Genomic DNA, 15,214 nt, shown 5'->3' with positions numbered 1-15,214 from the left:
TAACAGAATATTCAATCTAAATTCTGCTATAGATATTACTAAACAGTTTGAGGTTTGGTCCACTGTTGGATTTTATGTTGACTGGGTGAGAGTTCTGATCCTATAGAACTCCTAGAAACGGCAGGTATAGCTGGCCTTAGAGACCTAAATAAGTGGAATTCATCCAGAAGATTTCAAAGCCTGCTGGGCTGCCATCTGAAGAACCCTCCACCTAACAGGAGAATTTGGGTGTCATTGTGACCTTCACAGAGCTGGAACTGTACAGTACTTGGATATGAATGTTTTGTGTACTTGCATATTTGGGAGCCATTTCTCAAATGCTGTGGCCAGTCCCACCTACACAACTATCTGAATTCAAAGGCAGAATTGAAATGTAAAATTATTTGAGTGCTTGCTCATGTCAATTCCAATGAGGTGTGTGCATGCTGCGTGCACAGTCGCTGGAAGGTTTTTCCCTTAGCGGTACCCATTGGGTCGGTTCAGGTGGCGCCTCCATGGTGCCGTATATAGGGTAGTGCCAACCCGCCACCTCTTCAGTTCCTTCTTACCGCCTGTGACAGTTAGCCGGAACACTCGTTCCTCTTGCTTCAGCAGGACATTTTTCTTCCAGTTTTCTTACTCTAAGCCATTTGCAAACAGTCGGGAGAAAAAATTCCACTCTTTGGATGTTCGCCGGGATTTGTTGCCCATGTCCATTCCAAGACCCCTCTGTCACAACAATGCTAGTAAGAAGGAACTGGAGAGGTGGTGGGTCGGCAGGACCATATACATGGCCCCACGGAGGTGCCATTCCAGGGTGTGCGTGAATCGATGGCTACCGCTAGGTGAAAAACCTTCCGGCTACTGTGCATGCAGCTTGCACACACCTAATTGGAATGGACATGAGCAACACATCTCGAAGAACAACAGTTACGAAAGGTAGGTGACCGTTTTATGTGGGCTGAGTATAAAAAGGAGAGAGAAAATGCTTCCAAATCAATGAGCGATACCCAATTGTGTATTAAATAACTACAGCCCTCAAAGAAAAATGGTGATGGGGAAATGTGATTAGAGTAATGAAACATTAAGATAGAGTGAATGCTCTGGGATTTCTCCTATCATTCATAAGTCACTGGAGAAGTTTGCATGTAGTTCTTGCTTAGCTTGTAGGGAACACAGATGGGGTTTGTAAAGCATTTCCATAAATTGTGGTTTTTACAAAGTCATAATTTTTTATGGTGCAGTAATTTAGGGCACTACTACGAGGACTTCAGTGCCTGAGACTTATTTCTTCTCCAGTATGTTAAATAAACTTTACCGAGAGAAGAGAGATACTGAACACGTGCTTAAATGTAAATGTTTCTCCACAACAGAACTAGAGGTTTATTTCTGTCACTTATAGGCAAGACTAGAAACTCTGGGTGTGAGAAGTTGACTTAGTGTTTACTGAGTTTAGGGTGTTGTGTTTGACATTTTCAAGTTGGCTGTGAAGAAAACCTATATCTCTCTAGTTTTTAGTCAAGCATTGTTGTCAACGAAGAGGACAGTTTCTTTGAAAAAGTTTGTGTGAATTGCTCTGTAGAACCAGAACTTGCTGATGTCATACGTTTGTGAGAGATTAATTTATTTTATTTCAGCCCTAAACTTTACATAGAACGCACTTGTGATACTTGTCACAGTTACTAAAGTGCCCCTCTGACCCCTCTTGGGGTCTCTGAGTGCAACCCCCCTACCCCCAAGCCTTGGGTCTCTCGCTTCAGCTCTCAGGGTGGAATCACATGATTCCCTGCTCTCAGGTCTGGCCCTGTGTATAAAACATTATTACCTCAGCAGCTCTGATTTATGTCCAGGCCCTGTACTATTGTTCCCTCAAGACGTGCAAGTGCTAACCAGTTACTAGTCAGCCCTCTTAGAGCAACGTTTTTGTATAAGATCTGTTTGTCTTAAATGCTTTTGTATTAATATACTGAGTATATGCATGTCTAGTTTACGAGGTGTCTATTCACCTTCTTCTTGGGATCCCTAGTTGGTTTAACTTGCTATAGACTCCTCCTCAAAGCCTCTTTCTCTTCCCTTTATGCACTCTCTTCCTGCTTGGGGGAGTGTCTTTCAGTCTTGCTCAGTTGTTTTATCACTCCCTTTCATGAGAATCGTGTCACCTTTTAAGTGTTTATATCCCTTTGACCTGGTAACTCCCAGCTTTGGCGAAACAAGGCTTGCAACTTGTTGAAGGCAGGAGATAGAATCCTCAATGCTGATAGTTCACTCTCTCCCCTCTTGTCTTTCACGTGCATGCCTGAATGCCATTATGTAGTCTTCCCGCACAGTCTGCATTGAATTCAAGCATTACAGGCATATAATAAACATTGCAGCAACCCTCATAGAAGATATTGTGGCAGGGTCAGGTCAGATGGCTATAGGAGAGCGTTAGAAGGCAGATATATTAGTCCCAGATTAAGTAGTTCCCTTTTCCCTGGGAAAGGTAATAGGGGCAGTTCCAGAACAAGCAGGAACTTACTGGAACCAATTAAGGCAGGCAGGCTAATTAGGACACCTAGAGCCAATTGAGAAGAAACTGCTAGAATCAATTATGACAGGCTGGTTAATCAGGACCTCACTTCAGTTTGTAGTTTGTAGTGTGCATGCAAGGTGGAGGGAGCAAGAGGCACTAGGAGCTGAGAGTGGGAAGGTGTATTACTGGACGATTGAAGAGTGCAAGCATTATCAGACACCAGGAGGAAGGTCCTGTGGTGAGGATAAAGAAGGTGTTGGGAGGAGGCCATGGAGAAGTAGCTCAGGGAGTTGTAGCTGTCGTGCAGCTGTTCCAGGAGGCACTATAGACAGCTGCAATCCACAGGGCCCTGGGCTGGAACCTGGAGTAGAGGGTGGGCCTGGGTTCCCCCAAACTTCTCAACTCCTGATCAGACACAGGAGGAATTGACCTGGACTGTGGGCTCTGCCAGAGGGGAAGGTCTCTGGGCTGTTCTCTGACCCACATGGCGAATCTCTGAGGTGAACAAATCCGCCAATAAGCACAGGACCCACCAAGATAGAGAAGGAACTTTGTCACAATATATAGTCTGTCTCAGTAATTAGGTCACATAGCAGTGTTTTTCCATTATTATGTAACCGTCTCAACAACTGTTCAAATATTGAAAAATCAGGTTGGGCTGGGAAGTCTCTGGAGAGGAGACCTGTTCTAAACTTTACCATTCTCACCTGTCTGGGTGTAGGGGGAAATAATTATTGATGCTAAGAATTGCAGTCCTTGATGTTCAGCTTGACATGCTGTCCATGAGTGTCTTGGTATGGCGGAGAAATTGGATTAAGCATCTCATGTAACCAGTTGATCTCTATTTAGATGAGGGGGTGAGGAGAAGAGTTTTTTTCCATAACCTGCAAGGATTGAATTGAAATTCTGACTGCAATATAAATCCCTGTTGGGATCACATGATAAAATTAGTTATGTCTGTGCCTTTTGCATTGTCAATACATAAATATTTATTTTTCTTACTGTATAAAGTAAGTCTTCAAGTTAGTTTATTGAAGTGTTAATCTTTTACTGAGGTTTGAACAAGGCTTCTGGTTTTTCCTTTATTTGAAGGCATAGGTGCTTTTTTGCCTGCTTCAGCAGGAATAAAAAAATACAGCTTTAGTAAATTAATAGTGTGTACCTTTCTAAATATATATATATATATTTTTTTTTTACAGATGCTTTTGTAAATAGCCAGGAGTGGACACTAAGTCGATCTGTACCAGAGCTGAAAGTGGTAAGTAATATTTCATATTTACATGTGTTTTCTTTGCTTCTGCATTCCATTCTTACTGCATTACACAAGTGGAACATTCGTAGGGTTATATTTTAAAGTCTGCCAGGTTTTTCCTTTATAAAAACATTTAGATGATTTTAAACCTTGAATATAAATATTAATGGGACATAACTTACAGACTTCTCTGTCTAAAATTTTAACATCCAAGAATATTACTGAGATTGGAGACGATGCTTTTTCCTGTTTTTTTTTTTTTTTCCAACTTGGTTACTTAGTGCAATTAACAATGGTTTGTGTGTAGTAGTCATTTTCCTAGTGTAACTTGCTTTGTTTTTTGGGGGTAGAGAGTGGGTGGGATGGGAGAGAAAAAATGTTTGAAAATAAAAATATTCTAAAATGCAAAACTGGGCAGGTGGACTAGGAGGCCCATGTAGTACCTGAAGAACTTTTAGCACACTGTTTGAAACTGATCACTTTTAAAGTGGAATATGTCTATTAGATTCCTCCAGGGTCTCTGCATAGGACCAATCTTTTTCACTCCCAAGTTTTAAAAAAAGAATTTCAAAAAGAATTGTCTGGCTGAAATGTTTTTTTCTCTTGCTTTTTGTCAGGACTCCATTTGATTTCCTAAAAGACTGGAGATTAGTGGGAGGCAAGATACGAGATTGTCTTAATGTCAGTTCCAGAAGAATGCGAATTAAAGCAGTGTTTTAGAAATTGTTTATTTTTGGCATTACTTTAGCTGAGCTTGAAGGGAGCGTAGGTGGGAGATGCCATTGACGAAAGGAATATCTGGAGATAAAAATGCATGGCATAGATGAGGGAATTTCACAGAGCTGCTGTTTTGAAACCGAAGAATCACACTAGAGGCAGGAACTGGAGTGCCCCAAATGCTAATGGGGTTGATAGAATAGCTGAGAAGCTCCCTTTCACTGTAACGAGGCAGCTTTTGGGTTGAAGATGGAGAAAGAGCTTCCTTCCAGCATTCAGATGGGGACAGGATGATTTCAAAGTTATCAGGCACCCATGAGATACTAATACAAAGCACAAACTGTGTTTATCCTGCTGGGGACAACCTCCTAATAATCCCAGCACTAAGACACGGAACTAGACTTAGTGCCTCTGAATGTCTGCAGCTTGGTGCTGGGAACTGTTTTGTGTGCGCACATTTGACTTTTATAGTGATTTCTGGTTAGTGGGTTTAGTTCTCTGGCTGTTAAGTGTGGTAATTTTTCAAGTCCAGAGCATAAAGCAAGTTACAGTGAAAAAGATCTTGTTGTGGCCCAGAAGAATTGAATGCTCAGTAACTCTCTTGTGAACTCTCAGCTGTGTGTCTGTTCTAGGATATGTAAGTACAGTGGGACTAGAAACACAAGAGCAGCCTCCTCTGAGTTTCCTTTGCCTGTAGGGTTCTTATGACAAACCTCTATTACTTTTTACCTAATTGAATTGGTCATAGACTTATTGTGTCTGCATTAAACTGTTACACCATACATAGTATGTCAATTGATCCTACAGTAGCAACCATTTAGTTAACAGTAGGCATTGGCTATTCCCCAACAGTTCAACACCTTGGGGACTAACCAGTTCAAAAAGCTGAGCATGCTGCATATGCTTGCTGCTTTCAGGCATTGTTGGAGGAGTCGAGGTAAGTAAGGGGCCTTTGTTTAGTCAGAGGCTTTGGCTTCATTGCCCCGAAAAAAGTCCATTGTTACTGTGGAATAACTAATACACATTAGGATGTTACAGAAATATAGCTAGTGGAGACAGGGCACATTGTGGTTTTACCTGCAAGGTAAAAAGTCACGGCCAATGCTCTACCCTCGTTTGTGGCTGACCTTACCTATTTACTTCACCAAAAAAACTTCAGTTCCTTGTCTCGACTAGGTTTTTGCAGCGGTATAGCTGATGTGTGTTAGTTATCCCTCAGTGAAAACAAAGCCAAAAACAGGATCTCATGCTGTTTGTGCAGGATTCCACCTCTTGTCTCCTTATCTTTTTTCTATCTTCTCCCCATCCCATTTTTTGTTAGCGTAGGGGCTGTGTGTGCATATGAGGTGGATAGTCTGAATTTCTCTTTTGCCTTCACTGTTTTGGGGATATGAAGATGTTCCCTTGCCACCTCATATTTTTCTTGTGCAACCAGATCAGAGCCTGTCTCTCTCCTGCTGCCTTTTAAAATAGAATCTGCAAGACAAAACTGATATGATTCTGTAAATTTGTGCAAGGATTTATTCCTGGTCTACATTACACAGTTAATTTGATGCAAGACAGCTTACATCGACATAGCTATGTATGCGTATACGCTTAGATTTCATTCCTGCCCACATAACTGCCTTGTTATACCAACTTAATAAAGTCACCTCCCCTGTTGGCGTAGAGTCACGGCTGATATAGTTAGATTGTTGCAGTGTCAGTGTAGAAATTGTGTTACTTACATCAACTGTTAATGGCCTCCAGGAGGTATCCCACAATGCCCCACCCTGACCACTCTGGTCACCAGTGTGAACTCTGCTGGCCAGAGAACTGCATCTCTCCTTTAAAGCCCTGTGAATTTTTGAAATTCCATTTCCTGGTTGCCTGGCTTAGAGAGTACACCTAACAACTGCCTAGCTGACCACGCTGACTACATGCTGCAGATGCTCCCCTGCCTGGAGAAAACAGGAGATGGTGGATTTCCTGGGTCTATGGGGAGAAGAGGTTTTGCAGGCACAGCTCTGATCCAGCTGTAGAAACATCGACATCTACGAGCAGATCGCTTGGGGCATGGAGGAGAAGGCCTACAAGAGGGATGAAAAGCAGAGCTGTGTGAAAGCCAAGGATCTGCAACAGGCGTACCAGAAGGCAAGGGAAGCTAACAATTGCTCTGGTGCATAGCCACAAACTTGCTGCTTTTACAAAGAGCTGCATGCCATCCTTACATGAGACTCCACCACCACTCCCAAGAGCCCTGTGGATACTTCAGAGAAGCCAGAGTCAGAGGCCTCTGCTGTGAACAGTGAAGAGGACATGTTGGAGGAGGGGTACCATGGGGGGGACAGGTGGTTGGGGGAGGCAGCTGCTCAGTGAACCAGGACATGTTTTTGACTCCAGCACAGTCCGGCCAGTCCAGCACAGTCGATCCTGATGCAGGGGAAGGAACCTCTGGTAAGTATGCTGTTTGCTTTGAAATTACAGGGATGGAACCCACAAAATAGCAATACACATCTATTGATTTACTCTATTCTAAAAGAGGCAGTGAAACAACTAGCAGAGGAAGAGTTATTGTCTGCTTCTCATCCCCCTCGACAGTTAGGCATAGGGGGCCCTGTGGAACACGCTATTTATGTGCACCAGAATGTCCCATGAATCTTCATAGATATCGCGATGAAACTTTCCTGGAGTTTGTCTGCAATCTTCTGCTGTACCTTTCTGGGGAGGGCTGCCTTATTTCTTCTCCCGTGGTAGGACACTTTCCCATGCCCCATAGCGATTACTTGAGCAGGAACCATTGCAGCATGGAGGCTAGCAGCATAGGGTCCCAGCCTGCAGTCAGCCTCCATTACCCTCAGGGGTGAGAGGTCAGCTAAAATCACCACTGCCTGTGGAAAGCGGTGCCAATATTCAGTTCATTTGCCCTATACACGCATACTCATGCCTGTGAGCTATCTCCCCTCATTTCCCCAATTTGCCCCCCCACCCCAGGGCTGTGCTCACCATGGCTCATGCTGTATAAATCCCAATGAGAAGTGAGAATGTAGTGCTATCAACTTGTGTGGATCAAAGGGAGTGAGTTCAGCCTCCTAAGTTTTGGTTTATCTCATGAATACACTGACAATGGTATTTCTGTATATTGTATCTGCAGCAGCTGCAAATGTGGCCATGAGGGTTTCTCCATCCACACCAACAGAATGGACGAGCCAGATAAAGAGAAGAAGGAAAAGGACTTGGGATGACATGTTCCAAGAGAGCCTGCAAGCCTCCTTTGCCTCCAATAAAAGCACAGGGCTTAGAGGATCACCTTTGCAGACAACATGGAGAGGGATAGAGTGGAGAGGAAAAAGCTGCAGGAAAAGGAGAGGGACGTGCAGCTGGAGATGCTTGCACTTCTCAGGCAGCAAACAGACATGTTGCAGACTCTGGTGGATCTGCAGGTTCAACAATCCTATGCTTGCCTCTCTCTGCAGCCCATAGAGAACTGCATATCGGGAACTCTCGGTGCCCCCTGCCCATCAACATTCTGTGTGGCATTGGACTGCTGCACTGTCCTTACCATTCCACCCCTGGGAACATTAAAGACATTCACAGCTGCACATATGCTGGCCTGGGAAAGACATGGTTGGTGTATGTGAATTTGAAATGGAAATGACTGTTCTTTCCCCATCATAAGTTCTTTTTCCTTAAATTTATTAAGTTAAAAATGTGTTTTCTGTTTGTATCATTGTGGAATAAATGTGTTTTTGGAAATGTAATTCACGTTTTAGTTCACAACATATGCTAGGTGGTGCTGGCATCATTCACAAACAGTATTAATAGATGCATTGGCAATGTTAGAATATCAGGGTTGGAAGGGACCTCAGGAGGTCATCTAGTCCAACCCCCTGCTCAAAGCAGGACCAGTCCCCAGACAGATTTTTGCCTCAAATCCCTAAATGGCCCCCTCAAGGACTGAATTCACAACCCTGGGTTTAGCACACCAGTGCTCAAACCACTGAGCTATTCCCCTCCCGCAACTCACCAAATGGTTCCTACAGGGCTGCAAAAGAGCAAGGACAGGTAGAGCAAATTACAGCAACACTCTCTACTCTGGCTCACTATTAAAATGGTCTTTCAAAGCCTCCCTAAGCCCGTATAGCTCCATGTTGAGCTTTTCTTATAGCCCTGGTATCTGGGTGCTCAAAATCAGCAGACAGCTGCTCCATCTCCGCTTTGCTTCACAGATACTATGCAGGGCACAGCAAACAGCTATAACCATGTTTTTCCCTGAGGTCCAATCTCTTGAGTAGACAGTGTCAGCAACCCTTTAGATGCCCAAAGGCCCATTCAACTGTCATTCTGCACCTGCTCAGCCTATAGTTGAAGCACTCCTTGGTGCTGTCAGTGTGCTGGTGCATGGCTTCATGAGTCATGGGAGCAAGGAGTAGGCTGGGTCTCCCAGGATCACGGTTGGCATTTCAACATTGCTAGTGATAAGCTGCTGGTTGTGAAAGCAAGCCCTTGCTGGCACCTCTCTGAACAGTCCTGTGTTCCTAAAGATGCATGTATTGTGCACCTTCCCTGGCCAGCCCACACTGAGGTTGGTGAAGTGTCCCCAGTGATCCACAAATTCTTGTATTACCATGGGAAAGTAGCTGTATGGCAAGGTGGTCTGGTGCCAAAATGGGGATATGCGTGCCCTCTATCACCCCACCGCAGTTTGGGAAGCCCATTGCTGCAGAACCACCCACTATGTCCTGCACATTGGCCAGATTCACAGTTCATCCTAGCAGGAGGCAATTAAAGGCCCTGCACACTTGCATCATAACAGACCCTGTTTTGGATTTCCTAACTCCAAATCAATTACTGACTGATCGGTAGCAATCTGGCATTGCAAGTTTCCACAGGACGATCACCACTCGCTTTTCCGCTGTCAGTGCGGATCTCATTTTGGTTTTGCTATGCTGGAGGGAGCTCTGCACGCAGATCCAGAAATGTGACCTTGAGCATCTGAAAGTTCTGCAGCCAGTGCTTGTCATCCCAAACCTGCATGACCATGCTTGTTTCTTGGGCCCAGAACTGACACTCCACCGTCTGAAGCTGCTCCATGAATGCCACCTGTGTCGACACACACAAACTATGTAATAATTGTGCTGGCTGAATTCCCATGTAACTTAAGTTGACGTAATTCTGCTGCTGAGATGAGGTGAGAAAAGAAAAGACTAGACCCAGCTGAAAATGCATAGTGCAGGTTTCCAGCAGGAGTAGTGGTGAAAACTAAAAAGATTATGCTAAAATTCACTCATTTTTGCTCAGCTTTTCCAATCAGGAGAGCACAAAATGAAACGTACAAAATTATATTAGTTTAATTTGCAGACAGCTGGCACCTCACTCACTAAGTAAACTTTCCTGTACTGAGTGGGAGGTGTGTGTCGTTCCCCCCTTCTCCCCCCCAAAGCCTTGGTTAAAGTGGAGATTATCCCAGCATGCAAGAAATGGCAACGCTAGATTTGCACCTGCCAAATCCACTTGTCAGAGCAGCATCACAGCTGACAGTGTGTTAATGACAAGTCAGCCAAGTTGTTTGTTTTTATTTCAGATGTGTACATGCTACACAGAGAGTGAAACACATGGCGATACCTAGAACAAAATGATACTGAATTAAGTGCTAGTGTAACCACAACAGATTGACTTTCACTAACACTTAAAAAATAGCCTATTGAATTTTGAACTAAACTACATAAAGGGAAATTGGTTGTGTACTCTGTTAGTACTAGCAGTGTTCTGTTGTGCAATTGTACTAGTTTGACAGATAAACCATGGTTAATGACACACGTGATACATCTCCTCTTTACTTTCCTTGTCTCCTTGCTGTCTGTCTGCTTTACATACCACACTTTTTGGAATGCTTGCATTGCCAAGTGATCACATCTTGGCTGAATATGAGAGCCCATTTCACCATGATTCCTATCCTCCTCTTTCCATAATACTGGGGACAGGGTCTTGCAAGTAGTGGAGACAAACTTTTGATGTGCAGCTGCTGCAGACAATGAAATTCAGGTTGTCAGGCAGTACAAGTCTTACGATGACCTTCTGCTGGTTTCATTTTTGTGCAACCCCTGCTAAAAGCAAAGCTCCATTTTACCGTTTAATAAAAACAGAACATTGATTATACTATTGAAACATAATTTAAATGAGCTGCACCAGCTGAGCCTGTGGCACTTGTTCTCGAGCAGGAAGGATGGCCAAGTAGTTCCACCTCAAGTCTACATTCATTCTTAATCTATAAATCTGCTGTCATGAAGGAACTTGTGTAGTGAGTCATCACCCTATAACAGGCCATGTTCCCAGACTAATGATCAACTCCATAATATGCCTGAGGAAGTGAAGGGCCATGTTAGCTGCTAAACCTGTCTCTCTTGTGCCACAGCACTATTATGTTCACTGCCACTTAGATTAATTTTGGGTTGTGCGCGTCTGCTTGTGGCTCTTTTGTTTAGGGATGTTATGGAAATATGAAAAGCATATAGCATTTGCTCCTGTCACAAACTAGCATATTAACAGCCTCGGTTAAATGGAGCAGTTAGGTTGCAGACAGGAGAAGATGTTTATTATAGTAAATATATGCTTAGGGGCTTGATACTTTAGATTGCTGAGAACTTCATTCAAAGTACTCAGTGCCTACAACTCCCACAAGTTATTCGGGATTTGCTCATTTAGCTTCATTGCACTTTTCGTATACAGAGTTCTATCTTGTCCTCTCCTGATTTCATTAGTTCTCTTTGCACGCTACCCCAAAATACTGGGAGTTGCAAGTTAAACATCAGGAGGGTGTGTTAATGTGATGTGATGATGATGTTCGTCCATCGTTTTCGAAGAAGACCTTAACATCTATCAGGTTGTGAGCTGTCCACAGTGCGTCCGCAAATGGCTGGTAAGGCCAATACGGGCACGGAATGTTCTGCCACATGTCGGGCAGACATGCGTGGGCACCACTGTTACAACATTTGCAGCTCTGGCTTTACGGAGTGCTCGCTTCTCTTGTGCTAGTGTTATCCTTCTAGCTTCAGATGTCTGGCAGCCTTGGTGGATCAGCGTACGCCATGTCGATCGGTCTTGTGCCAGGGTTTCCCAGGAGGTGACGTCGATATCCAGGGACTTAAGAGAGGCTTTCAGCGTATCTTTGTATCGCTTCTTTTGTCCCCCGTGCGATCGCTTTCCTTGAGACAGCTCACCATAGAAGAGCTGTTTGGGGATGCGGTGGTCTGGCATCCTCACAACATGGCCTGCCCAGCATGTCTGGGCTTTCATAAGCAGAGTGTAAACTGATGGCAGGCCTGCTCTGGAAAGGACTTCTGTGTCAGGCACCTTATCCTGCCACCGAATCCTCAGAAGTCTGCGGAGGCAAGTCGTGTGGAAGTGGTTCAATTGCCTAGCGTGCCTCCTGTATACAGTCCAGGTCTCACTGGCATACATCAAGGTAGTTAGCACTACTGCTCGGTAGACTTTAAGCTTTGTAGCAAGGCTTATTCCACGGCGGTCCCACACGTTGGTCAGCAGTCCGCCAAATGCAGAGCTTGCCTTGGCGATTCTGCAGTTGACCTCGATGTCAATTGTCACTGCACGGGAGAGGGTGCTGCCAAGGTATGTAAATTGGTCCACTGCTTGCAGCTTTTGCCCCTTCACTGTGATGATGGGCTCTTGGTGTTGGGCTTTCGGAGCTGGCTGGTGCATCACTTCGGTTTTCTTTATGTTGATAAGAAGGCCAAAGTTATCGCATGCTGCTGCGAATTTGTCCATGCTGGCTTGCATTTCCTGCTCTGATCCAGCATTCAGGGCACAATCGTCAGCAAAAAGGAGGTCTCGTAGCACAGTCTCCTTTATCTTGGTGACAGCCTGGAGTCTTCGCAGGTTGAACAGTTTCCCATCAGTCCTGTATCTCAGGCTGACTCCCAAGGAACTGTTCTGAAAGGCGTCTGACAGCATGGCTGAAAACATCATGCTGAACAGGGTCGGTGCCAACACACACCCTTGCTTGACGCCATTTGTAACGGGAAAGGCCTCTGAAGCTTCTCCGTCGTCCAGAACACGAGCCGTCATGCCGTCGTGGAACTGACGTACCATCAGGATGAATCTATCAGGGCACCCAAACTTCGACATGATACGCCACAGACCTTCACGACTGACAGTGTCAAAAGCCTTAGTGAGATCCACAAAGATGGTGTACAGTTCACGATTCTGCTCTTGACACTTCTCTTGGAGCTGTCGGACTGCGAAGATCATGTCCACAGTGCCACGCTCTTTACGAAAGCCGCACTGTGTCTCGGGTAATAGACCCTGTTCCAGGTGGTCAATCAGGCGATTCAGCAACACTCGTGCAAGGATCTTGCCTGCGCTGGAAAGCAATGATATTCCTCTATGATTGTCGCAGACTTTTCGATTTCCTTTCCTCTTGTAGAGGTGTACGATGGATGCATCTTTCAATTCCTGAGGAATAGACCCTTGATTCCAGAAGGACTGAAACAGTTGAGTGAGTTTGTCAACAAGCACTGGACCACCATCCTTATAAACTTCTGCTGGGATCGCATCAGATCCTGAGGCCTTGCCACTGGACAGCTGGCTGATGGCCTGTAGGATTTCAGACTCTGATGGTGGAACGTCCAGACTGTGGTTGATATCCGCCTGGGGCATTCTATCAATCGCCTCGTTATTAATGGAAGATGGGCGGTTCAGTACAGATTGAAAATGCTCAGCCCAACGCTGTAGAATCAGAGTCTTCTCAGTAATGAGAGTTACACCATCTAAATCCAGTAAAGGAGAGCTCCCTGAGGGCCGAGGGCCGTACAAGGATCTGAGGGCTTCGTAGAACCGTTTGGCATCGTTTCTATCAGCAAACATCTGGATTTCACCTGCCTTGGCACTCAACCAGGAGTCCTGCATCTTGCGAAGCTTGTTCTGTACGGTCCTGCGAGTGTTGTTAAAGGCATTTTTCTTAGCTGATGACGACGGGTCGTTCTGATGAGCACGGTAAAGGCGGTGCTTTTCAGCAAGTAAGGCCTTGATCTCTTCATCGTTTTCATCAAACCAGTCCTGCTGTTTCCTGTGTGAGGGTCCAAGAACCTTTAGTGCAGAAGAGTGCACAATATTCCGGAAGCGTTCCCAGTCCTTCTCAGCATTTTCCTCTAATTGCAGCTCTAAGAGTTGGTTGTCAAGATCTTCTGCTAGTAAAGCTGCTGTATTGGGGTTCCTCAGTTTACTGACGTTAATCTTTTTCACCACAGCTCTGTTTCCCTGCGGACGTCTCTTTGACTTGATGTAAAGGCTTAATTTAGAGATGATGAGTCTATGATCAGTCCAACAGTCAGCACTCGGCATGGCCTTAGTCACCCTTACATCCTGTCTATCTTTCCTCCGCACGATGACATAATCAATGAGATGCCAGTGCTTGGAGCGTGGATGCATCCAGGACGTCTTTTTGCGAGTGGGCAGGCGGAAGATAGTATTGGTAATGATCAGATCATGAGCCACACATGTCTTCAGGAGTAGTAGGCCATTGCTGTTACATTTGCCGATTCCATTTTTTCCAATGACGCCATCCCAGGCAGAGTGATCAGATCCTACTCTCGCGTTAAAATCGCCAAGTAGAATCAGCCTGTCGGTACGCTTCACGGATGAGAGTAGGGCATCAAGATCTTCATAAAACTTGTCCTTTACTTCATCCGGATTCGTCATTGTGGGTGCGTAAGCGCTGATTAGTATAGCTTGCTTTCCTCTCGGTAGTAGAAGATGTGTGTTAATGTACAGTGGAGCAGAATAGTACATCATGTGGTATTTGCCCATTTCAGTCGTGCTTTTTCTGCAGTGCCAATCAGTGAAGTTAGTGTTACACAATCTACTGTAGTTGTTGTGTTATGTACTGATGAAGAAAATGAAGCACAGGGAAGTTAAGTGACTTGTCAGAGGTCACATTAGCAGTGTCATTGAAATAGAATGCAAATCTTTTGATTCCTAGTGTGAGGTTTTAATCACAAAAGCATCAAGTATCCTTCAACTTGCTAGTATACGAGAATGACTGTTACAGGGGGTTCTCGGGAACAAATTCCCTAATGGCGGACAGAGCTGTCCCTAGGGACTGCAGGCAGCATGAGGACAGCAACCCGGAGCCCCTAGACTTCCAAGAGCTAAGCAGATTTTCAGAACTACACCTATTTCTGGTAATTTAACACACATGTGAGTATTCATAGTTTTCTTTGCAACTGATATTACTCTCCTGAGAAGCTGTTAAAATAGTGCTGGGATTTCCACTCTGGTCCAGTCGATTTTAGTATCCTTGTATGGAAGAACAATCATTTTCTTAGGTCACTGTTTTTTCTTAGGTAGCTGTTTGTCAGTCATCTTACTGGGCTGGAAAAAGACTCTTACAAGTAATACTGTTCTCTCACCAGAACAATAACTTCCTATGCAGTATACTCTACAGTACTGCTACTCCTCTTTGAACCATCACTGTTAGGCCCGGTCAATTGTCTATTGTATTGTTGTAATAGATTTTTGTTGGTGCTTTGAGGTAGGTATAATCTGTGTATGCATTGTAAGTTTGACTAGTCCTTCAGTGGGTGCTGTCAGTGTGCTATCCTGTTACAAATATTAAAATCTTAGCCAGAGAGGTTTCTGTGGATGGGCTTGCCTGTTGTGACAGCCACTGATTACCCATAAGGCTTTCATTTTGTCCAATCTGAGCATACTCTTTGCTGAGAAAGATACATCTCATGGTCAAGAACTCAGAAGCTCCT

The 15,214-nt window shown here is 44.6% G+C and overlaps 1 protein-coding gene across 4 annotated transcripts in view; it reads left to right on the top strand.

Moving 5' to 3' along the window:
* Nucleotides 1-15,214, top strand: part of AGAP1 (ArfGAP with GTPase domain, ankyrin repeat and PH domain 1) — a 645,107-nt gene that overhangs the window by 225,315 nt on the left and 404,578 nt on the right. For 3 of the 4 annotated variants that reach the window (XM_045032567.1, XM_045032566.1, XM_045032565.1), the window contains exon 2: nt 3,691-3,749. In XM_045032567.1, coding sequence (XP_044888502.1) covers nt 3,691-3,749 — 59 coding nt within the window. Of the gene's footprint in view, nt 1-3,690; nt 3,750-15,214 lie in introns of those variants that run through there. The other variant, XM_045032568.1, reaches the window with a different exon arrangement.

The sequence above is a fragment of the Mauremys mutica genome, chromosome 10 (genome assembly GCF_020497125.1).
Source record: "Mauremys mutica isolate MM-2020 ecotype Southern chromosome 10, ASM2049712v1, whole genome shotgun sequence".
NCBI lineage: Eukaryota > Metazoa > Chordata > Testudines > Geoemydidae > Mauremys > Mauremys mutica.
Note: the sequence above shows the minus strand (reverse complement) of the source record. Positions and strands in the feature narration are given on the sequence as shown.